The sequence below is a fragment of the Leiobunum rupestre genome, chromosome 11, assembly GCF_980474605.1.
Source record: "Leiobunum rupestre chromosome 11, qqLeiRupe1.1.hap1, whole genome shotgun sequence".
Classification (NCBI taxonomy): Eukaryota; Metazoa; Arthropoda; class Arachnida; order Opiliones; family Sclerosomatidae; genus Leiobunum; species Leiobunum rupestre.
The window spans coordinates 35110511-35135170 of record NC_143394.1 but is presented as its reverse complement, the minus strand read 5'-3'; the positions used below and the strand labels follow the sequence as shown (position 1 = coordinate 35135170).

Sequence of the window (24660 nt, the reverse complement as noted above, 5' to 3'; positions counted from 1 at the left end):
TTACGCTACAATCCTTCGTCACTTTCATAAGCGTTTAAAAGTAGTAATATAACCTTCTACATAAAATTGCGCAATACGTGGATCAAATACGGGAGGATATGGTATATAAGAGGCTTAACAACTTGTCAGCTACAAAAGACATTGCGCAAAGATAATCGCGAAAGCAGGAAGACAGACACTTCCGTCGCCGGAGTTCCTTCTTAGAAATATAAACCCTGCAACTTCCGGTATAAAGAAACCCCGCAACAACGAAATCTTTGGTATAAAAAAACATCGAAATCTTTATTTAGGAACAAAGGCATACGAATAATAATTATATTATGCTGAAAAAAAACTGGGAGAAATTTCGGAGAAGCGGAAAATTAATCTAAAAGTTTTCGAAATGATGTATGAATATCATGCCTTCCATCTTGTTGAGGTCTTCGCACGCTTTTTGGACACTGAGAGTCATCGGTGAGGGCCCGCAACTGAAGACCCCCACTTTACGCACCTATTCAAATAATAAAGTGTTACAGAATAGCAGCACGGATGCGTACCTAAAGTAAAACTTACATCGGGATATTCATCTTCTAACGAGTTCAAAAATAACTTCATATCGGGTCTTCCAAAATGAGTTATAGACTTCAAACCGGTAAAGAGACTCTTGTTGGAAATCCGTTGAAAGTGTCTCTCGCAAATGTACTAGAAAATGTCGCCTATTTTTACAATTTAAACACGGATACTTCAGTAGAATGTCGTTTGTACTTACCACCATGGTAGTTCTAAGGTCGAATTTCTGATAAAACTGTGTAATGAAGATATGCACGGAGACTAATTTATGCTTATCTTTCTCCTCGACGCTTCGAATTATGTCGGTTAACCATTCGAAATGCTTCTGCGTCCTTGTGACCCATAAGAAGTACACCTATAATGATGCAGCACGTTAACATTTTGGCATTTCATTCGGTATTCGATTGGTGTAAACCTTCTTGCAGGGAATTTTGTTATTCAGACTCGATTTATGAGCAATGTCCTTCAATATGGACGCGAAAGGGGTCACGCCAATGCCACCACCAACCAAAACAGACACTTCGTACTGGAACCAGTCCTGATGACCTTCCCCGAATGGTCCATCCAAATAGATCTATAACAACAACGGGAGGGTATCGAAACTTTAGTTATCTACGCGAATCCAATCGGTAACAAACCTTAGGGTAGGGATGGTCCTGAATATTATCGGGACTCAGCGTTTTCCTTAAAGCCGTGGTCCAAGGACCAATTGCTCTGATATGCAAGGAAAGATTCTCTTCGTGGGGCGCCGAAGACAGGGTGAAAGGGTGGTATTCGTTGGTCTTCAAAATAGGGCAGGCTATTCGGACCCACTGACCACTTTTGTATTGAAAATTAGCCGGACGTTTAAACTCAAGTTGCAGAACATCTGAAGATAAGAATCATTAAAGTTTATCGCATTTCGGACGAAGAAGAGAAACGTGGAATATAAGACTAACCAGAAGGGTGAACGAAGGCCTTTATTATGGCGATTTCCACCTTCTTACGGCTGATACTGACCAGTTGGTCTATTACGAAAATAAGTAATGGGCCCACGAAGAAGTAATAAAAGATGGGGTCCTGGACGACTCTTCCAAGCCCGTGGAGTATCATAAGTATGTAGAAAATGGGGTACATGTTATGGGTGACCCAGAAAGCTTGGAAAATATTCCGACGGGCGTAGTTGACAGCAAAAACATATATGATAGTCACCACAATTACCAAAAACACGCCGGTAAGCCCTAAGACGATTCATAGGTTAAAATATAACATGATCTCGAGTAACGACAAAACCTGCCATTGTACCGGTAATGGTTTCGAAGGCCCAATACGTAATCTTTGGTAATTCGTGGCTTCTGCAATAATAATAACCGTTAGAAAATGCTCGCCGACTGAGGGGCAGCTCACTTCTCTCTCGGGTGCATACTATTAAATGCATTAATCGCGATTAAATTTTAATCTGATTTTTTTTAATCGCTATTGAATTGACTTGATCGTGATTAAGATGGGGTGGCGGAGTGGTTAGCACTCTCACCTCACAGAAAAAGGAGCCGTGTTCGATCCCAGCTTGTGGCATTCATTCTGCGTTGAGTGTGTAAATTCTCTCCCTATTAGTTCAAGGGGTTTTCTCCCGAGCTCTTCGGTTTCCCCTTCCATAAAACCTTATTGAGGTTAACGGTAACAGTTAGTGTAGGGAGCTGTTGGCCTGCGTGGCATGAATTGCTGGCCACCACCCTCCTACGCATTGTAATCACGATTTTTAATTTTGGGAATATTTTCTTTTAATCGCGAAATAATAAGTTTAATCGTAATTTAATCAGCTTAATCGTGCTTTAATGGGCTTGATCACTAACTCGATTTAATCGTGATTTAATCCATTTAATCATCTTAATCATGATTTAATCGATCAAGGGTGCAAACTTAATCATCGAAGTGAACTGCCCCTCGTCGCCGACAGCCGTGTTATATTTGAAATAAGTTACGAGTGGAAAAAATCTCGAAAAAGACAACTGAGGTCATCGGCAGACTGAGTTGATATCTGATAGAAGTTCAAAGCGTGTCCGATGGTGTGGACAACTAAACCCAAAAAATAGTGATAATTAAAAACATTTAATTAAACTAATTAACAGGCTTTGGCTTACTTGAAAAAATAATCCCCCAGACGGCGATGTACTTATGAAACCATACCGTGCAAAAATGTTTCCCTGAGTATCGTGATTGTGTTTCGGCACATGGTCAAAAGGATGGTTGAGTAGGCGAACATGAGTGAACTGGCCGATCCCCGTGCCACGCTCACCCAGTGACCGGACACCTTACGCAAACCCCCGTGTTCTCTTCCAAGGGCAAAAACTACAACGATCCGACATTAATCTAGTTGCGGACAGTGCCATTTCCGAGAAATAAAGTCTACAGGAGTAATGAACGGTTTGGGCCTCTTCAGTGGCTGCCAGATGGTTGGCGTCCCACCCTTGGCCCCTTCTCTATGCGGTGGAGTCATAGACAGTATATATCCGTAAGGGGACGAAAAATCGCCTACCTTCCACTGCACTAACGGTCTTTTCCCCACCGCTGTCTTTGCCGGTCTGTTCTCTTTGCTGTGCGTTTCGCTACTTTTCATCAATTTAAAATTATTTCAAATTTCCTTACGCTCTCCTCATTATTTTCTCTTCATTATTTAATTATTGCATCTAAATTCTAACCCCCGGTATGTATTAATTTACGGTACGGGGGTATATAAATTACTAGTGCTTGCACTAACGGTATGTATTAATTTACGGTACGGTGGTATATAAATATTTAGTGCGTGCACTAACGTTGAGGCCCTTAAGGGGTCACAGTGTGCAATAACTGGTGGCTTTACCGGGGCGTCGGGATCCGGCTCTTGTAACCCATAAGGGTGGTGGCACACTGGGATATTTTAGTTGTGATCAAATGGTCCTATCTCCACCTCCGACTTCGGTCAGGTAGGGGCTGGAAACTGGGCTTCGGCTCAGGCTAACGGAGAGGGGCCAGGCATCTTGTCGCCTCGGCGGAGTTGGTAGCCTGCTGTGGGGCGGCGGATCTCCGTATGAGGCATTGTGGCGCTGTTTCCCGGCCTTGTGGAGTCCATCCCTTTTACGTCATTCCCTTTTACGAGGCATTTCTTTAGGGCTTTGGCTTCCGATGCTAGAGCATCCGCTCTTATTCCCACTGCGGTGCGCGAAGTGAGGGGTTGGTCACCCCATTGTTGCACCTTCTTCTGGGCAGTTCTGTCACCTTTCCGGGCTGTGGACGCTGGCGTAGGACATAATGATAACGACCTCCGGTGGTGTTGCTGAAATTTTGCAGGTACATCGGGCTAGAAATCTGAAACACGCACTAACGTCGATGTTTCTCTCACCGACGATCTGTATTGAAAAAGGGGGAACAAATGTAATGACCTTGAAATATCTCGTTTTTAAAGTGCAGCAGTCTTTACTCAGTTGGGGCCCCAGCAACGATACGAATTCTTGGAGTTGGCCACAAAGCGACTGTGGTGGGGTCTAAAAATCAGAGCGTTTTATCATCCCCCTAGGGATATATACGGTCTATAGTGGAGTGGACTACAATCTTATTTGGACTTAGTTGTCGGCATCGCATTGGGATGTCGCCCTCATTACGGGCGGAGCTTCAGCCACCTGGCTGCCACTTACGAAACAGAATTCCTCCACCCGTTCGCTACTTCTGCAGCAGTGCTTCCAAATGTAGGAAATTTGCGCCTTCCAAAATTAGAAAAGGGAATTGTTTTCGAAAAAAAGGGACAAAGAGAAAAAGAGGGACTTTTCGTTTTTGGAAAACCATGTAAATTAGCACTATTTTCGATCACGGATAAGTATATGAATACAATACAATGAAATCACCATGTATTTCATAGTTGTTCCTTGACAAATAAATTTGGCATTTTTATTTTTGGTATGGAAATTGATACCTCTGCATTATAAGCGAAGTGGTAATTGCCCTATACCTGAATATAACGTCCAAATTTTGGGGAACTTTTAACATTTAAGAGGGCCAATAAGGGAAATTTTTAGGTTACCTAGTACAGAAAAAGGGAATTTAACATTTTCCAAGCTGGAAGCACTGTTCTGCAGTCTTTATTTCTCCAAGGGGAGATCACCCACGTACAATATCTCTCGACGAACAAACCAAACATGAAAAGGGTGTACAGGGTGATCCAAAATATGTGCAAATAGTACGTTTCAACGTAACGAATCAGCGAAGTTAGAAAGACATCTGTTGGGCTGTATTCCCGCGTTAGGGCTTCCAAACGAATGCGACTCTCCCTGTCGGGGTTGGATTCCAAACCAGACCGACTGTCAAAGTGTACGATTAATTTTCGACCAATAAACTCGTCGATTTACTGAAAACTAACTCGTATGCTTTCAGTACTGTGTCACCCGCTCGCGTGACGGCGCTATGTCTTCGTTCCGACGGAGCAATCAGTTGTTGGTTTTGTTTGCCTACCGAACCTGCGTAAAAGGTGAGTGTATAGAGTGAATAGAGCGGGAACAGTAACGGATGGACACGAACCTTCGAGCGTAAGTTGGGCGTATCCAAGTTCTTCCTTGTAGTCGGCCATCAGGTGCTTGAAATCATCGAAAGAGATAATTTCCTTCGAGTCTAAATTGGCGTGTTTGAACATGGACGTAACTATGGTCTTAACCTGGTCTTCGGATAGGGTATGATTGGCCAATTCCAGTAATGACCTTTTTTCGCGAAGAAAGAAAACAAACGTATAAATAATTTTCATAAAGGTAATAGTGTCAAACGCACTTTATCATGGACGAAAAGTCGCAACGGGTCAAGGTACCCAATCGTTTAATATCGTACATGTCAAACATAAGTTTCATCTTCTTTTCGGCGTCACCTAAAATCAGAAGCTTTCCGTTTGAGAATAACTCACTAACGTTGAAATCCTTACCATACCATTAGCAAAAATGACTATGATGTCTAAGAACTCCCTAAAAGTAATGTACCCCTTATTGCCGCTATCGACCAAAGTGAACATTTGTTGGACAAAAACCGCGTCGGAACGCAAGGAAAAAGCTTCGGCGAATTCGTGAATGGTTAGTTCGGTGTAAATGATATTCCTGGCTTGTTCGGCGTCCAAATTAATCGTTTCTGTCTCCCCGTTGTTGATGTTGAAGGCCTGGGCAAAAACCACCCTGAAAAAGCGTTCCAATTCCTTTTGCCGGTCCGCCTTGGTCACGGAATTCTTCAGCAACTTCTTGGAAGTCACTTCCTTGCGTAGTCTACCAACGCCGATCGAACCCAAGTAAGCTTCCAATTGACTTATAACCATTTGTCGATCGTCCACGTCATCAAATTTCAAAATCTAATGTCAAAATGCGTCAGTTGATCGTAGCGTGTGTAAAGGGTTTAAATCGGGTCATACCAGATCGCATTCTCTCGGAACACGAATCAGTAGAAAATCTCCGGATATTCCAACTTGAAACACGACGGATTCAGCTCTGGACAAATCGATGGATCGAATCTTGGAGCCGGCCAGTTTCCGAACCACGATGCATTTATTCTCGTACTTCAAGACCACTTGTCTGGTCCCTTCCTTCTTGCCGATCCATTCCGTAACTATAAGAAAACCACCATCTCTATTAAGAGCACAACTTAAAACTTTGTCAAGAATACCAATAATGGAATCGGGATCTAGCGCTTCCTTCCTCCTGTTAACGCTCGTTTTTCTAAATTTGGCAAACTCCTTGCGCTTATTATTAACCATATAGTAGAGGATTCCGACACAGACTGCGTAAGAAATTAGATCAACTCTCGAAGAATTGGAAATTAATCAATTAAAGTAATCAAATGTGAAGTACGGAAGGCGAAGAATATGGGTGCTATGAAGATCAACACCAAAGCGGCTTCGCTTCCTTCGAAATAGTCGAAGGTTTTCGGCGGGGTGCAAACACTCGACTGCTGGCCGCTGGAATCCACGAAAAGACAAGTGTTTCCGTTGCGGCAGGGATACGGGGACAGTTGCAATTTCCTTTGACAGTCTAAACTGACAGTATTAGCTGATAATAATTATTTATATCAATTAGGGGGTGACTTTTAGATAAAATATTAAAATAAAGGCAAAATACAAGTGCTAGACGGTAGGTAGAAAACATTATCCTGCACTTCGTTCGCGTCCGCTTCGGTCAAATACCGAAGTAAATCGGACATTTGAACTCTCCTAATTCTTTCGATTTGGGCTTCGCTGAATTGCCTTTGGATATAAGTTTGAATTTGAGTTGAACGTGTTTGGCAGATTTTAGAGCAATTATTTAATACCTGTTGAGACTATTTTCGAACCAAAATCGATCTCCGTATCGTATTCGATCGAACTGTTCCTTTATAATGGATCGAAATAGAGGTCCAGGTCGACCGGTTTCGGACTCCAGCATACCACCAACCCAGAAATCGATAGTATCGCTGTTGTTTCGGTACAGCTCCGGCAACAGCCCACTGAATAACTAGTGAAGAATTTAAGTTCAACCGTCAAACAAACTAGTCCTACTTGGTTGATAAAATTAGCGAATAAGTAGATTAGTCCATTATGAAAAAGGGATAATAAAGCTCAACCCTAAACAAATTTGAAGAAATTTAAAAACTTACTAATAGCTCGTATCGATAGGTCTTCGAGCAAACAAAAAGACGCGAAACTCGGACCAAATAGATCTTCGAGTGAAAAACTAAATTAAATTAAATAAAATAGCCAGAAATTCCAACGGTAGACTTGCTCGTAGCATCCTTGGAATACGTCATAGCTAAGCCCCGTCTAGAACCGGCCCCCATTTTAGATCATCGATCACGAGACAAAACACCACACTTCGATACAAATAACCACGAGAGGGCCATAGACAACTTAATGCCATGGCTGACCTAAACTCTTTATCATGGCAAAGAAAACAGGCCTCACCCAAGAGCAAGCTACGAAAAAAACTGTATACCTCTGGATTCCGACTGGAAACGTTGGAACAAATCATGGCCATTTCCTGAAAGTCTTTGAAAGTGTCTAGAGCCATTAGACGACGAGCGGTTTTGTAATCGGGCAGTCCGTGGTCCCTGCCCTCGATGATGTTCAAAGCCACTCTATCGCGGCGCGTGAACTCCTTGGGACCGTGGTAATAAACTATATACAACATCGATGTTTTAAAGATATGTTCCTACAAGCCAACATTTTTTCGTCACTTTGTAAGCGAACACAATTTTCGACTCGAGTTCGTGCACTTAATTCTTCAAAAATACATCTATTATTACAAAAGAAGTAAATTTACACGAAAAAATGTATTTAATATTAATATTATAATTTGGTTTTGAGAAGTTTATTAATTTAAATATTTTGAGTTAAGCCTCGGTCACCAAAACCGGCCGTTCTTATAAACCTCCCCGACGCATTTCGTTTATCTACATTAACACGGAGCAGCTTGGTTTGATACTCGTGTTGGTCTACAGTGTTTTGCCAAAATGTTGGTTCGTGTTAATAGATTTTTAGTTAACCCTAATTAAAAGTATTACGAAGTAAAATACACAACCTCTAAGTTCATCTATGATTACGTTGTCGTCTTCCTCTGCTGGTTGAGTACTTAAGCCCAGCAAAATCGAATCGGGATCGTACTTGGAAATCACTTCCTACGTAAAAGGCGTCATTCTTTTAACCCTTAAACCATTTTTACGGTGGACCAACGGTACGGTACACTCAACGGGGAGAAATGCTAGCTTATAGAAACGCCTGATGGCCGCGCTGTAGGGCTGTGTGAATAGTGGTTTTATACAATTGAGTCGGGTTTCGAGTATTAATAAATTTTTCATCGGGTAATCGAGTCGGTTAATATTTTGATCGAGTCCGGTTGTCAAGTATTCGATTATTTCCAAATTTTTCTTGTTGAGTAGTCGGAAAAAACCGTTCTGCTACTCATCGAGTAGTTAGAAAAATTCGTTCGGGTACTTGATTAATCGACGAGTTTTATTCGGGTAGTCGAGTAATTAAGAAAAATTTTAAATACCCTACTAGTTACTACTTAAATGGATGTTAGATAACAACTAACAAGTTAAAAAAGATAAAAATAATTAACAAAACGCTAAACTAAAGAACATTACTCAGGCACTCACGGCAGAGAGAATTCCTAGATCTCTCAAAACCAAAACCAAAACTAAAAAACTTATAACATTAGGGATGTTCGTTTGGATTTATTTCTACCCGGGCAACTGGCTATGACAAAGAGATTATTGTCGACTACCCGACAAGTGGTCGATTACCGAGTATTCGAGTACCCGATAAGGGAAATTTCTTAAACTCGATAATTGAAGAGTATTTAAAATTTTCTTATACGAGTTCGAGTATCTGACCTTAAAAATCGTCGGGTACTCGATGCTGATAGAGTACTCCCACAGCCCTACCGCGCTGTAGTGTCGGCATTCGGAAACTTGTATACGTGATAAAACTTCAAGAGCTCATAGTTGATCGAGCCACACAAGTGTAGATATATTTGAAACCACGGTACGGGGGTATATAAATTAAAATAGTGTATGCCACCAGAAGACGCGCACCAAGCGTTATCATTTAGAAACGAGGGTTTAACATTACTTGGTCTAAGATTTTACACTCGCTTTAAAATTAAATAATACCTCAGATTTCCAATAATAATCGCATGTATGCAAAACGTTCTTATCACCGTCACAACCTGGACTTCTGAAAAATTTATAACTATTAGTTCATAACCTAGGCAAGGCAATACCAAAAGTTTAAAATTATTTTCCATATAAGTATGTCAGTGCACTATCTTTCGCGCGCAAATTTTCCATAACAGCCACACTTTTTTGGTTTTGTTGGGTCAGAAAAACAACCTATACCGCTAGGTGGCGTTCGAAACCCAAATAAGCTAACCATTGAGGTAAGCATTAATGGAAGCTAGTTAATTAATCCCGCGTGTGATAATTTGTTAATATATTTTAATATGACGTCAACTATGCGTCATTTATCATCCAAGATATCAATAATTATTACTAACTGACACAGTTATTTGAAACCAGGAAACTGTATATGCATAGAGTATAGCTATTAATAAATATTATCAGGAAATTATATATTAATACACTTGGAATGTCTAAGGATGTATTGCCACCGTGGTCTGAAGCGGCTCGAGAATAGAGCGGGGATTAAACTACACCGAATGTCAGACGTAACGCTTTTTTTCAAATTCATTGAACTATCACTCGGGAAAATAGACTTAAGAGAAAATTCATTTAAGAAATCGTGATTATTCTCACAATGAAGATCTTGGAGAATTTGATCCAGTTCCACGTACAATCACGTATTTAGATGATTTAAAAAGAGCCCAGAAAGTACGTGGCAAGGCTTAATGTCGACTCACGCCGAGTTTAGCTTAGGTCGTCGCAAGCAAAAACATCCGTTGTAACTTGTAAGCCACGCCTGTTTCTATCAAGGTCACCATAGTCTTCCTTAGACATTCCAAGTTGTCCTGGATAGAGTTATGGCAAGACGCACTAGGACCTCACCTCATGGACAAATAAGGCGTTATCAACGTGTGGGGGTAGTACTTTGCTGCAGCCAAAAACTCTTGGGTAATGGCTGGATCAATGGTGGGGTTGTACCCTTGGGATAAAAGTAACATAATATTACGGCTGACCAGGGCCGTGCTTAGAGATCTCGCGGCCCGGGCGAAATGCGTGGGCGAAACTGACAAGGAGACGACCCGTGATAATCACCGATTTTGTTCAAACACGGGTATAATGTACACCTCCATGTACCTTAAAAAACCTGCAAGGAAAAGTTTCGACGGGCTTTCTTTTTTCCATGGCAACCGAAAACGTTTTTGACAACATGATTTGGAATATTTCCATTGAAAATAACATGGGAATCTGAAGGATTTTAAGTGAAACCTTTTAAAAAATTAAAAAATTAAAAAAATTTAAAATTTAAAAACCGTTAAAAATACATTTAAATTGATCTTAAAAATTAAATTTAACCAAGTTTAAATGCAATTTGGTCAATTGGGGGACCCTTAAAATCCTTCAGATTCCCATGTTATTTTCAATGGAAATATTCCAAATCATGTTGTCAAAAACGTTTTCGGTTACCATGGCAAAACGAAAACCGGTCGCATCTTTTCCCTTGCAGGTTTTTCAAGTTACATGGAGGTGTACATTATTCCCGAGTTTGAACAAAATCGGTGATTATCGCCTCGGGTCGTCTCCTTGTGGGTGTAGCGGCCCTCCGGTATATACATCCCTATGGTAAAATGTTAGAGGCCCTGAGCGACTGCCCATCTCGCTCCCCCCCCCCCCCCCTATGCACGGCCCTGTGGCCGACAACAATGAGCCTAAATCATGGTGATAAATTTACTTACTACTTTCCGAAAATAACGTTACTGGCTCCCCGAGGAACACCGGTAACCAATCGTACATGACAATTTTCTATAAAATAAATTTATAGTAATAGGCGCCTGATTTACGTATCCGAATGGCAACAACGTACTTGATAGATGGCCACTACGAGTTTCCTTGTCTCGTAAAACACTCTTTCGTCGGTGTACTCCGGATGAACGCCAGAAATGGATTCGGCTAGGGCATTGTGAAACCGAAACCACAAAACTCCCACTGACAACAGAGCCGGATTCTCGTTCGAGTTGGCATTTCCCGTCCCTAAAGAGAATACGACAAGTATTACTAAATCGATTGAAGGGATCTCGATAATTGGACCTTACGATATAATCGACTGGCCGGTTTTAGCTGCCCGTCTGCAGTGGGTGGATTCCTCATGGGTAATCGGACATCGTTCAGAGCGGGGAGTTCCGGTTTACCCGCTAGTGATTTGAGCGCCCCTTTCTTAAAACTTCTCAGTTGGTTTGCCCACCCTTTGGAAGTACCATAAATGGAGCTACCATCTATCCAAGCCGTGATTTCGTTCAACTATTATGTCAACAACATATTTATGTGATAAAATAGAGAATATTTAGGTGGTAAAATAGAGAAATAAAGAACCGTGATTTCGTTCAACTATGATGGCAACAACTTGTACTTGGTAAAATAGATAAATAAAGAACCTTAAAAGGAATTACCTGTCTTCTAGGATTATTAGGTGAGCTACCAGACGTGGAGTCGTACCTATGTCTTCTAACAGGAATTAGGGTATGTTTGGTCACCGTTCTGTAAAAATGACCACGGGGCAACTCCCAGTACATGGCCTCCGGAGGACACCCAATAGTTTCTCCACCGACGATCTCATCCAAAACGTGTTGTCCTAAGTAAATACCATATTAGAATTTCAAAGACTTATGCAAAGGACTTATTTCGCTACTACCAAAGGAGGCGACAAAAGAACTTTTTCCGGCTTGGGATTTGGTACTAGAATTTCGTGAGAATATTTTATCGCTAACTTCGAAAGGATTGGGTCTGTTTTTAGACCAATACTCGTAGGATCCATCGATATAATACGCTGGCAGAAGCCTCAGCAATGGGCTATCTGTAATATTTGATAGCTTTTCATCGAAATCTAGTTCTACAAAATTGAGTGTTGAAAACCCATACCTACGGAACCAAATTCGGGATGCGAAGGGTTGTTAAACCAACCGTTGAAGGTTTGGTATTCGTTAGGTTGCTTACCGAACTCAACTCCGACTAACCAGTCAAAAAATTGCTCTTTAAATTGGAATTTGAAAGCTTCTGTTTCCAAATAAATATACATCGTTTTAAATTATTATTCATATCAGAAAACCAATTAATTAAATTACCTGTGATTGGTTCGCGGGGCGGATTTGGGGATTCATTAGGTAAACTTGTTGGTGTAAAATTAGAAGGGTTATCAATTGAATTAACTTTGGTCGAATTATTAACAATTCTAGGCTCCGTTTTGGGTCCAATCTGACCTTTTACGACTGAAAAGATAAAGATTAAGCTAAGGCATAACTTGGGTGTCATTTTAAACCAAGCTCGTGGCTGATAAAACTGGCTTAAAATGAAATAATTTTTGTTTAGTTTCGGTCAAGAACCAAAATTAAACATCCTCAGTAAAAAAGATTTTTTTTTAATGTTTCGTAATATTTGAGAAATTCGTCAGAAAAACGTTCCGTCAAAACGGGTGTGTTTATCCGTTTACATTAAATTATTAAGTTCCGTATCGGTGCATTTGGCGTCGGCCATGAAAAAGTTCGATTCACTCAAAGCAGCATTGATTAATTAACGTTTAATGGCGAAACCTTGAGCTTTCAATTTAATGTACGTTTGATAAATAGATGCGTATTATTTTAAAATATTAGATAGGGACAGACAACAGAATTCCGCCAAAACGCGCATCAAAAACTTTCCGTACATTGTACTCTAAAAGCAGGCAAATTAATACGGTATGAAGTTTCGGCGAACTTTTATTTAAATAAAAGTGTATTCGAATAGACATTTCATTTTTATTGTTTAACTGAATTCTTCAAATCTATAAATATTTTTCTTTCGGGTATATTTTGAAATAAAGATTGAAAATATCTCAGCTTGGGGCCATATAATTTCTATTGCGAAAGAATAAACACACGAAATGAATCGCTAGATGGCGACACTAATCTCTTAGTCGATGGGCAAAATATGCTAATTAAGCGCAGAGAGAACGCTCAACCCAAACAGGTAAAGAGCCTGCCCTGCAGGTGAAAACTAGCCAACGCCTATTGCGTTAAGAGTGAAATAGCTATAGTGATATGATAGATTCGTTAGTAACTTCTATATAATTAGCCTTGAAAAATCTCAAAATACTTTGGAACGCGTAACCGGTGGAAAGAAATAGGCTCAGATTTGGGGAATTTTTCCCTCCAAACTTATTTTTCATCAGAAGCAAAAATCGCCACATGTCGACGCATTTACATGGAAAGATCTTAACCAAGTTCGAACAAGTACGAAAAACAAATTCGAAATTAAATTAAATTAACATAAATTATACTAAATATTAAGACACCCTAATGCTACAAACATACGTTTAAAATCATTTCGTAGGAGCACAAAGACAAAATACTTCCTTTTTCATATTGACAAACAGGAAAGCGCCAAATTGATATTAACACAGGCTTAGAGGCCACGCTACAAAATGAAATTCACTCGTTTTAAATTAAAATGACTCCTTAAGTAGTGGGTATTTAGAAGTATGGAAGGACAATGCGTAGACGTCATTGATTTTAACGATAAAAGTTCAAGGCAGGACATCTATAAGTATAAAGAAATCCCCCGTGTAGTTTTCAAACGATTACTTCCGATAAGGGTTTGGTTCTGGAACTTCTGGAGTTTCCGACGCCGACCTTGATAGCGGGTAATATCGTTTTGTTTTTAGAGGTCTCAGAACCTACGTCAAAGACCAAAAGAACTGTACAGGTTTCGCGGTTTTAAGGTGGAATGAAATGAATTGATCATTAACGTTTTTCGAAGGTAAAACATAATACCTCAAATATGATAAATATTCCAAAGTTCCCCGCATTCTCTGCTAGATAGCTGTAGAGAGAGTGTCGTGGTCTTGGAAATTATTAATAAAGGTGCACTGTCATAGCAGCACCGTCTCCAGCGCGGCATTTTAGTATCATCACTGTAGCTAATATTTGCAGAGTTCTTTTTCGTGAATTACTACTGTCCTCAATTATAGTCAAGAGACCCGAAACGCGAAATATTTGTATCATAACAAGCTGATATTACAGAGTAAAAGTAGGTAATTCCTTTTTTTCATCCAACAATTACAAAATATTACTTTTAGTAGAAGATTTCAATACATACAGTTTTTACGATATAATTATCTACCTAAGTCCTAAGCCATTACAATGAAACGTGTAACTTCGTAGGCTGGTGAGATCTTAGGTGAGATCTAGTTAACAATTAGACTACTTGACTGTATGTAATGAATAATGTCAAGAAAGTAGGGCTGTGCGATTAGTGGTTTTAGGCAATCGAGTACCATTTTTTTTTCATCGAATATTCGAGAATTTCGAGTCGAGTAATATCATAGACAGTATATATCCCTAAGGGATATATACTGTCTATGGTAATATTGAAGTGATATCGAGTAATCGAGTACTTGATTAAAGGAAAATTTTCTCTAATTCGAGTCGAGTAACTAAAATACCTCGAGTAATATTTTTAACGAGTCGGGTTATCGAATACTTGATTAGGAGCTGGTTTTATTCGAGTAATTATTAAATTAATTTTAAAATTAGTATAAAATAACTTTCAATGCTGAAAAATATTCCGTTAATTTGAATGAACCACAAATTTCACCACTTTATAGATACCGTTTATTGCCCCGCAAAACGTTGCAAAAACCCCTCTTTGAACTTTGAAGCAATGAGTATAGAAAAAACAAATACTCGAGTCACTCACTCGACGAGTTTAGAGAGCAGCTTATTCGAGTAATCAGGTACCCAACTATGCAATTTTTTGGTACTCTGTAATCTACGAGTATTCTCCAATTACTTATTCGAGGTCGAGTTCAAGTACTCGACCTCAAAAAAAGGTGAGTACTCGCCAGGCCCATACACAGCCGCCAAAACTCGGGGGCGCTCAAATTCTTTTTGGGGGTGCCAATGCCTTGAGTCATTTTTATCTCCCCACCTATGAAATTATAGTAAATTGGGGATGCTCAAGTACTCATTTGGGGGCGCTGAGCATCCCCTGGCGCCACCCCCCCCCCCCCCCCCCCCGATGTACGGGCCTGGTACTCGCACAGCCCTACAAGAAAGTATAGGTATCACTATGTGACAGCTGACAGGTCGTGTGAGAGAAAGGGAATAGACTGGGCCGTGCCTAGAGGTCACTCGGCCGTGGTCGAAACTGAGTATGGTAAAATGTTAGCGGACATGGGCGGCCGTCCAGCTCGCCCCCTTCCTAAGCATGGCCCTGGGAATAGATACTGATTTCACGCTAAAGACAATAAATGCTCCCCTTAAGTCAGCAAAGTAACGTAATATCTATATTAAGTTCAACACGTTCTATTATCTCAAAGCTATAATTTTTAATGATATTCTGTTTCGCCAATGACAACATAAATCATAACGGGGCCAAGGACTGACAACGTTCCGCGAGTTGTTACTAGTCTTTGGAACTGCCAAGTAAAGATTCTCGAAAACTATCGCTAGCCTTTTTCACTGAGCAGCCATTTCTTGAAAATGGAAACGCTTTCAAAATAATGATGGTTTGACATAAAATTTAATGTTATTATTGTTCTTTTTTGAAATTAGTTATTTTCAAAATTTAAGAATTGCCTGGTAGTGATTTAGCCAAAAAAATTAGTTGGAGTTTCCGGTTCCGAAACTTACGATTTCGCAATCCCTCAGCGACAGATTATCATTAACCGATATCGTTCCACGTCATACTTATTTGATTATGTTACTTATGGTATCATGTATAACTAAAACCAGAACCTTTGCTTGTGAAAGGTGTAAAATTTCACAATATCACCAGACGCAAGGTACAAAGTTCTAGCATTAAAGTGTTAAATTAGCAGAAGGTACAATGTTCCTTGAAGTATTTTCTTAAGGGGACTCTCTTGTGATAAATCAGGTCAATTACTGATAAGGCATTCTTCCTAGAGATAATAAAATGGTGTTGGAAGTTATTTGAAATAATTAAAGATTTTTAAATCATTCTCTTTACAGAATAAAATATGAAAGCTGTAATTCTTTTGTGTGCGCTAACCTTGTGCGTAATAGCTCAAGGACAGGTCCTAAGGGACGAGGACATAGATGATACCAGCGATATGGACCCAAATGACAGGGACTACAGAGACCACAATCACAGGGACGATGACCATGATATCAGACGGTTTGGACCCTACAGACCTGGCCAACGATCCCCTCAGCGAAGCGCTTATGACGATAAAGATTTGGGTAAAGCTTTGAAAATAAACTTTTTAATTGTATATAATTTTAAAGGATATATTTGTTTTTAATTTATAGATCATAGTAACCACAACCACAGACACCTGAGCACAAATCATGGTAAAATTCTGTTACCAGCGTTTTTTACAAGTTGTTTATGGGTGTTTTATAGCATTTACATGGTGCTTTAGATTCATCTTTCAATATAGAATATTTTATAATCAAGCATTTTGTACATAAATCATCCAACACTGTTTATTCAGAGAATAAAATATACATTTTAATTTTTAAATGTTCTTTTTGGTTATTTTAATAATAATATAATCGGAAGTTTTTTTTTACAAATTTCATTTGGAGGACTTCCGAGCAATGTAGGAGCTATTAAATACAAACCAAAAAGTATGGGACTAAAATTAACTATTTATAGTTGTTTTATAGAGTTAAAATAGGGAAATATACAAATTTTATAAGGTTACATATCAGGGTTGTCTGACTTAAATCAAGTGATTATTTAAAAAGAAATCATTAATTTAAATGTATTATACCAATTTGTTAAAAATATAAAAAATTAATTTATAGGATTTAAAAGAGCTATTTCTTCAAATATAATATATTATAAGAAATATATGATAACTGAGAGACCTGAATTTCAATTTTGGGGGTGATGAAAGTGAAAAACCAACCAACAATAATGAATATATTTTGTAGATTCAGTTAGAGTGTAGTTCTAGCAGGATGTTTATAAACCAAGTCAGTTCCTTCAATGTATACTTCTTCGTAACGCCTCTTTCGGTTATTTCTACAAATTTGTCCGCATTTTTGGGATCTACAGCTTTTGCAAGGATAGTGGCATCCTACACAGTTTTTGTCCAAACAGTCGCACAAATCCAAGCCTGATTTCATATGAATTCCTGATTCGTCATGGTGGTTCATAAAGCCTTTCCCAGTGGTAACTGGTTTACAATTGTAACTATTGGTAAATAAACGGGTGAGGTTCTACTTCAATTGTTTCTCTTAACCATCATGGTAGAAGTTTACCTTTTAGGGGGCCTTCCTCTTGATCCTGGATGTCTGTAGGCCATTTCGAAAGCTAAAGTTTATCGATCACAGGAAAGAACTATTTTCTATAAACTGTACAAATATTACTTCCGATTTCCACAATCAATGACGGATTAATGAATTATAACAAAAACAGTTCTTCAAACTGAAAAAACCGTTTATAGCTCGTTATACGTGCGGCCTTATTTTTATTGTTGATTAATATGTCAACTTCATTTTAATAGCATTAAAATACATATTTCTGTAAACAACAAAATGACGTCATTCATTCTTTCAAATCACAATCAGCTGCTACTCCAATTTTTAACACAATATTTTTGGTCACTTTTTGGCTCACAATATATATAATAATAAAATAATATAATTAATATATTTATATTAATTTTTCTACCTCTAACATTTAAAATTTTAAATGTTATATGTGTAAGGTAGAAAAATTAATATTGTGTTAAAAATTTGGTGTAGCAGTGGACTGTGATTTGAAAGAATGAATGTCATTTTGTTGTTCACAGAAATATATTTAAAATGAAGTTGACACATTAATCAACAATAAAAATAATATATATCCCTTTAAGACCGCTCCTATAACGAGCTATAAACTTTTTTCAGTTCGAAAAACTGTTTTTGTTATAATATATGCCTATTTATGAAAAGCGGTGCTTTATAAAACTGGGTTGAGTGACTCGACAAAAAGGCAGACTTATGAAACATTACTAAAGACTTATGGTACAGGCTATTATTGTAAAGGAAGTAATTACCGTTGCAAAGTGAATATGAAGCTTGTGATTTTGCTTTATGATTTACTACTTTCGTTGGCACAGGTTTCTTAGAATTCTTAACAAGACGTCTGCTATTATCTAGCTTGTGGAAATCATCCCTTTCCCTTGGTAAACAGGAAGCTTGTAAATCCACCTCTTGATTCGCTTCTTTCGTTGGGTCACATTTTTCAAGGTTTGATACGCGCAAATATCTAGCTCGGCGTTGTGCCTTCCGAACTTCAATTTTTGTCGGCATTACAACTTTCAAATTTTTATAATAATAACCATAGACATAATAATAAAGACCCTAACTAATTCCAGCGGGAGCGTTTTACGCCCCCGCCTAAAATATAAAAGTAAAAGAATATTATCATTGAATTAAAACCTAAAAGTTGTGTTTTTTCGTGAATTTTGTTTCCAAATACTACACGGTCTACACCAGATGGCGATACGTTTTCTGTCGAATGCCAGAGAAAAAGAGACAATACAGGGCTGCCAGTTGGGTGGTTTTCCAGCCCAATAATGGACTTCTTTAAAAGCTAACTCACGAGAAATTTGTGGTTGGGCCGTTGAGCGTTTTTTGGGCTAGTATTGTTTCCTCTCCGTGGAATTACTATTTTTAGTGAAAAACAAATTTTTAAAGCCACTATTGGATTATTTGGCTCACATGAAATCCGAATTTTTAATTGTCCGCTTACTTTTGAGCTACGCTCGCCTCGTTTTTTAAGCCTCAATCTAGCCAAGATTGTAAATGTACTATGTAGTGGCACTGCCAGCAGTAGCCACGCACGTCTTATATATCTTTACATATTTAGTTGTCAGATATTAAGGCAGATGGCACAGACTAGTATTTCCTAAGCTCGAAGCTTATTATAGTTGCCCAAAAGGGTCTATTGTGTGAATGAGAAGTGTGAATTTTACTCTGTAATTAAGGTTTTGTAACATTCATAAAGTGTTTTTTTAAAAACGTCCGTATTACTTGAAAAATATTCCTTAAACATTGTTAAAAGTTGTATTTTCGGGCTTCCTTTTGGGCGGTTTCAGAAATACTTACCGATTTTGATTGAAAAATTGGGGTACTTTCTAAATTTGCTTGGGCGCAAATTTTGGGGTAGTTTGAAATTCGTGGTTTTTTGTTGAGCTGGAAATTGGGGTATATCAAAGATAATTTAAACTCGTACCCTAGATTCGAAATCACTCTCTCGCGCGTTGCCGATAGCGTTTACCTACTTCCTGCTGGAACTCAGAAAAAAATCGCTCCATGGTTTGCGCCTTACCGCAACCGACGGTGCCCGATTTTTCTGAGGTAACGTGCCGGAAAAGGGTAAACGCTTCGTAACAAAACCGTCAATTGGAAAGCTCTCAGTATTCGAATCTAGGGTACGAGTTTAAATTATCTTTGGCTATATTTACGACAACCAGACGGCGAGCTGCAGCGGTTCCCAACTTCCCGTCCCATTCGTAATTTCAATGTTTTAAAAATCTCATTTTTTTAACGGTGTTAATTAATTAAATAATAAACGCCAAATACAAAAGCGTATGCTCCAGAATGCAAGGAATCGAAATCTGTTTTCAGAATTAAAATCCGTTAAGTGGTTGCCGTTAAACTCATTCCCAAAGAATTTTTAGTGCGTTTAACTTTCAATCCGATAATCCGTTACAATCGTGCCACACGTTAAGTTGACGTGTCGCGAAATCACCCGTTCAGTGCAGCATTAAAAGGCATCCAATACAATTCAGTGAGCTATAAATATAGGCTTCGAGCTAGGAGGATTCAAGTAAACCGAGTTTTCATATTCCTAGCTTCGAGCTTAGGAAATATAGCGCCATCTGCCTTGATATCCGTAAACTAAATATGTGAAAAAATAGCAGATACCTTTTGAATTTCTAGGTTTTCCGGTTGAACTTTCAGCGGTTATGCAGAGAGAATTTTGAATGAGCAGACAGCTTTCATATATTAAACTTAAAAATCGGTCGGTAGGCGGCGATACTTATGACCAAAATTTAAACTACACACGATGCCTATACTCCGCGGCCGCGGAATATAATAGCGAAGGAGACGATTCCGAAAAAAGTCCTTTTATATAGCATTAGTTTTGCGGTGCTGGAATTAAGGGAACTTCCAATCCAATGCCACAAGTGCCGACATTATGGCCACATCGCGTTGACCTGCCGCACCCAGGTAACAAATGAGATCTGTTCAACCCGTGGGAAGGACCACGATTTCGATCCCAGTCGAAGGTGTACTGCCGCGGCCTTTTGCGTAAACTGCAAGGGTTCCCACAGCTCTAAATCACCTGACTGCCCCGTCGGAGGTGAGAACAAACGGTCCTGACAGTTCGTCGCGAGGAAGATGTCACTTTCAGAGAGGCCAGAGCGATAGTACGGCAGAAAACCTACCCACAGGCTACTCGTAGGACAAGGAGTCCGACACCGAGGCGTCCTCATCCACAGGAGGCTCTGGCTGCAAATACTCCGGTGTACCTCACCGTCGGTGATGATGGTGATCTCTCTAAGCTGATTGCTCAGTATGTAGCCAGTGTTGTGCGACAAACTCCAGGGGAAGCCAAATAAGAGAGACGCGCTGAAGACTCTCACGGCAGCTTTGAGCAAGGACTTTGTGGCGGCTCACTCTACCCAGATGACCCATCTGGGTAAGGATTCCACAAGATACGTGGAGGCTCTTTCTGGTTCCCCAGCTATTACACGCAATTATTAACGTTCTGCAATGGAATGTTCATGGAATTCATGCGCGGCTTCCGGACATTATTAGCATTCTCGGGGATCTTCACCTTTCCATTCTCGCGTTTCAAGAAACTTTTATCCCCTCTACGGATACTATTAATCTTCATTTCGGATTTTACGAAGTCTTTCGGGCCAATCGGTTCTGCAATCCTCCTTCAGCGGTGGGAGCTCGGGGTGGAGTGGTAACTTTGGCTGACACTGTCCGTCCCGATCTGCGTTGACGTTGAAACTCTGGTTTCGAAGCTTCACTTCTCCAGCGGCTGGATCACTCTCTTCAATATTTATGATCCTCGCGGAGCGGCCCCTTTGGAGTTCTTTGAACAGCTACTTCGGGATGTTGTAACGCATGTCATTGTTTTATGAGATTTTAATACACACAATGTCATCTGGGGTAGCCACAAAACCGACACTCACAGCCGACGCATTCAAACATTTGGAAGACGGGGATCACCTGGTTCTTCTCAACACCGACGAAGCCACTCGCCTCCCGATCGGGGCCCTGATGGAGTACTCGACTTGACGTTTGCTAGTACAAACCTCAACCTACATCTGCCGTGGACGGTCTTGCACCGAGGCGATTCCCCACTGGCTAATCACCGTCAAGCTGGGCCTGCCATCTGGAGGTATAGGGGAGCCAACTTTAAGCTATTTCGTATAAGGCTGGCAGCGCCCCCTTGACTGTACAGTTGGCAGAAAAACTCCTTTTCCAAGCGGCCTGGGAATCCATCCCTATGTCAAAGGGAAGTGGAGGGTTGACTCTTAGGCAGCCTCCGTGGTGGGACAACCACTGCAAGGACAAAGCCAAAGCAGTTAAACGGGCTCGTCGCAAAGCACAGCGCTCCGGTTGTAGCCGCTTCTTACTTATGAAATTGGGGTCACGTGTCTTCGGAGGCCTTTGAGCGACTACACAATAAATTATCACTCCCAAACCACACCATAGGCTTAAGAGATAATATAAAACAATACGATACTTGTGGTATAACAAAGGTGTCGTCCCTGACAGTTGGTGAGGATGTGACAACGCGGTATACTTCTCGCTAACTGACTAACTCGGGATCACAACGGAGACTGACCGACCGAGGCAATGTGCGCCTGCTAATAATAACGTGGAGCAGTGCTGCCAAACACGCCAGAACAAAGACTAGGGCCGGAAACGGCTACACGGTCTGTTGCTGGACCTGGTCGCATACACGAAGGAAAGGGCTCTTTACAAAAGGCTGATCCAGGAGACGAAACGAAACCGCTGGATGGCCTACTGCGACAAGCTTCATGCGCATACACCGCTGACTCAAGTCTGGTCCCATGTCAGGAGGTTCAAGACTGGCAGTAGTCCCAGAAAACTTTTAACATTAAAAAACGAGGATGAAGTAATCACCGATCAGCAGAAGGTTGCCGGCGCCGATATCCATCGCCAACCGGTCCTTAGGCCGGATCAGGTTTTTTGTTCCAGACACCCCCAACCCGTTACAACGCTCCTTTTTCCGAAATGGAACTCTATGGCGTCCTCTCAGGATTACATAACACTTCTCCGCAGCCTGGATTAGTGGTCGGAATCTTCGCATTCTGTACGAGACCATGCAAATTGCTCTGGATAATATTTCAGCCTACGGAGTCACATGGGCCTCAACTTCCAGCTACTCAAATGCCAGTACATGGCCATCTCCAAAGCGAAACAGATCCCGCTAGGTCTCACTCTCAACCTAGAAAGCACCCTCCTGACACGCGTACCCTCCTTCAGGTACTTAGGAGTAGTAAATGATGATGGCCTTTCCTGGAAACCACATATCGAGTCCCTCATTTCATCTTCGATGATGTGTTTAAACCTCTTGCGCTCAGTCTCAGCAACTACTTGGGGGGGGGGCAGGCCGTGGCGTTCTATGGCTTCTATACACCCACCTAACCCGCTCTCGATTGGACTATTCCAGCCCTCTCTATGCGTCAGCGTTGGCAACCCTGCTCGCCAAGTTGTATAAGGTCCAAAATGCGGTACTTCGAGCTATTTTGTGAGTTCCGCCATCTACGCCTATCTGGTTGATGGAAGCCGAGGCAGCTATTCAACCGCTGAGTTCTAGGAGAGACCTATTAGACTTACTTACTTTGGCTCCGTGCGGAGCTGTTGGTACTCCGGATTTCTATCCAGCTCTCATGAGGAAGACACTAGCTTCCCTGGAGATCTTGGAGCACCACTTTCCTTGGGGCAGACTCCCCTTTCTTCTCCGCGGGTGGCGATTGGCTCAGGGTCACAATCTAACCTGGCTATTCCACTCCACCAGGCGGCACTTTCCCCTTAAGTCAACCCCGCCATGGGAACCTCCAACAGCGACGATTGTGCCGCGGTGGCCCACAGTTCCCAAAGAGCATCATAGTTCGGACGCACTCCACCAGTTTTTCTTCGCGACTCTCTACTAACAGGGATCCACGCCGGGACCCACGTTGTGAAGGCCATTAGTCCATAACTTTAACCCTGTATGAGAAACTATGTCGATTGACTTTTATGTTGTACAGTTTTGTTTTGTTTTTTTTTGTTATTGACATTTCTGATATATTTCGGAACTTTTATCTTTTGTTTAACCCGTAAAATTTGGCGCGCATGGTGTGAAGGCTTTCAGCGATATACACCAAATTCCCTTCTACAATATTCCGACCCCCTCCCCCTTTTGGGACACTATCGCCATCTATCCTTCACGTAACTTCATTGATTTTACTGGGCATCGCCATGTGCAGCACAGTTGAATATCCGCTTTTGTGCGGGAAAATTTAAAATTTAGACTCCGTTATAATTATCCGACAGTATACATTTAATTTTAAAGCAAGTCTCGGCTCCGACTCGTTTCAAATGTCGCTCAATAGATGTCGCCAAAATTAAAATCTAAACAAGTAAGTCCAGGCGTTCACGCTCTTCGTAACGTCTCCGACCTACCTTCCACAAGCCTTTGCTTCGTAACGGAGACAATGACTTGTGGAAGGCAGGACGGATACGAAACATAGAGCCAGTGGGTGCCTAGCCTTAGTCAACCCACAAAGGGTATTGCGCTATAGCAGCTTTTATTTAGGTACTATATATACCAATAGATGGAAGCACATGCTAGGAGCGTATTTTTTCACATGTTTTTTTTTCTTTTTCTGAAAGAGCCGAGATTTAATTTAATAAAAATGTTATATACTTCTGGTGAAAAACAGACCCACACCTTATACACATTAATATACAATAATGAAAAAGCAAAGTAACGTAAGAATTTGATCAAGATCAAAGCGTAGGGTGTCCTACTAAAGGGCGTAGAACTTTTGAGGTTTTAACCTATTTCATACATACATACTTAAGCAAACCATAAGACCCACCCCGAAAGAAATTCCGATTTTGGTGGCTATTATAGATTTAAATGAAAGATAGTGAGTTTGATTTCTGGGATTTACCTACATTCGGGCCCGAGAAACGGTCTCGAGTGAGAGCGAACTTTCCAAAGTCAGATTCAAAACCGGCTACGAGTGAAACAGAAAAAAAAAGAATCCAATACGACCTACTTCTTCGAACCAAAACGTCTAATATTATAATTTCGCGTGTTAGTCTGGGAATCTGACAGGATTGTTTATATCATTCGAGAGTTAACTACGGAATTATTCGAAACACATCGAAAAACATTATTTCCCCATGTACCAGTCAATTTGGAAAGGACACACCAATATTCGGGACCCTTCAT

At 40.5% G+C, this 24660-nt stretch overlaps 2 protein-coding genes and 1 pseudogene across 3 annotated transcripts; 1 reads left to right on the top strand and 2 right to left on the bottom strand.

Annotated features, from left to right (window-relative positions):
- Positions 1-285: 285 nt before the first annotated feature.
- LOC149922402 (dual oxidase 2-like) lies at positions 286-12483 on the bottom strand (annotated as a pseudogene). The gene is made up of 30 exons (XR_016477138.1): positions 12297-12483; positions 12094-12228; positions 11867-12028; positions 11625-11806; positions 11271-11475; positions 11042-11208; positions 10914-10980; positions 10063-10159; positions 9172-9235; positions 8079-8175; positions 7494-7675; positions 6835-7016; positions 6645-6769; positions 6378-6575; positions 6193-6306; positions 5942-6135; positions 5473-5881; positions 5320-5413; positions 5077-5252; positions 4919-5015; positions 4672-4859; positions 2670-2877; positions 2511-2604; positions 1834-1883; positions 1488-1769; positions 1188-1417; positions 965-1123; positions 749-904; positions 553-681; positions 286-490 (listed from the first exon to the last, which is right to left on the bottom strand). The product of XR_016477138.1 is annotated as a dual oxidase 2-like (transcript).
- A 689-nt stretch (positions 12484-13172) lies between these two features.
- Positions 13173-16692, top strand: LOC149922401 (uncharacterized). Its single transcript, XM_090163818.1, has 3 exons — positions 13173-13439; positions 16179-16409; positions 16479-16692. The coding sequence occupies exons 2-3, from the start codon at positions 16187-16189 to the stop codon at positions 16589-16591; spliced, it is 336 nt and encodes a 111-aa protein (XP_090019944.1). The 5' UTR covers positions 13173-13439; positions 16179-16186; the 3' UTR covers positions 16592-16692.
- Positions 16638-18641, bottom strand: LOC149922400 (uncharacterized). The gene is made up of 3 exons (XM_090163817.1): positions 18218-18641; positions 17439-17490; positions 16638-17370 (listed from the first exon to the last, which is right to left on the bottom strand). Exons 1-3 carry the CDS (start codon positions 18471-18473, stop codon positions 17115-17117), a joined length of 564 nt encoding a protein of 187 aa, XP_090019943.1. The 5' UTR covers positions 18474-18641; the 3' UTR covers positions 16638-17114.
- Positions 18642-24660: the final 6019 nt, after the last annotated feature.

Excerpts from the sequence above, each read along its gene's own strand:
- LOC149922401 (XM_090163818.1), top strand. The coding sequence starts at position 16,187 with ATGAAAGCTGTAATTCTTTTGTGTGCGCTAACCTTGTGCGTAATAGCT. Across the intron at positions 16,410-16,478 it reads TTATGACGATAAAGATTTGG|ATCATAGTAACCACAACCAC; the intron begins GTAAAGCTTTGA and ends TTTAATTTATAG.
- LOC149922400 (XM_090163817.1), bottom strand. The coding sequence starts at position 18,473 with ATGCCGACAAAAATTGAAGTTCGGAAGGCACAACGCCGAGCTAGATAT. Across the intron at positions 17,491-18,217 it reads TTCATATTCACTTTGCAACG|CTTTCGAAATGGCCTACAGA; the intron begins GTAATTACTTCC and ends GATAAACTTTAG. Across the intron at positions 17,371-17,438 it reads AGAGGAAGGCCCCCTAAAAG|TTACAATTGTAAACCAGTTA; the intron begins GTAAACTTCTAC and ends ATTTACCAATAG.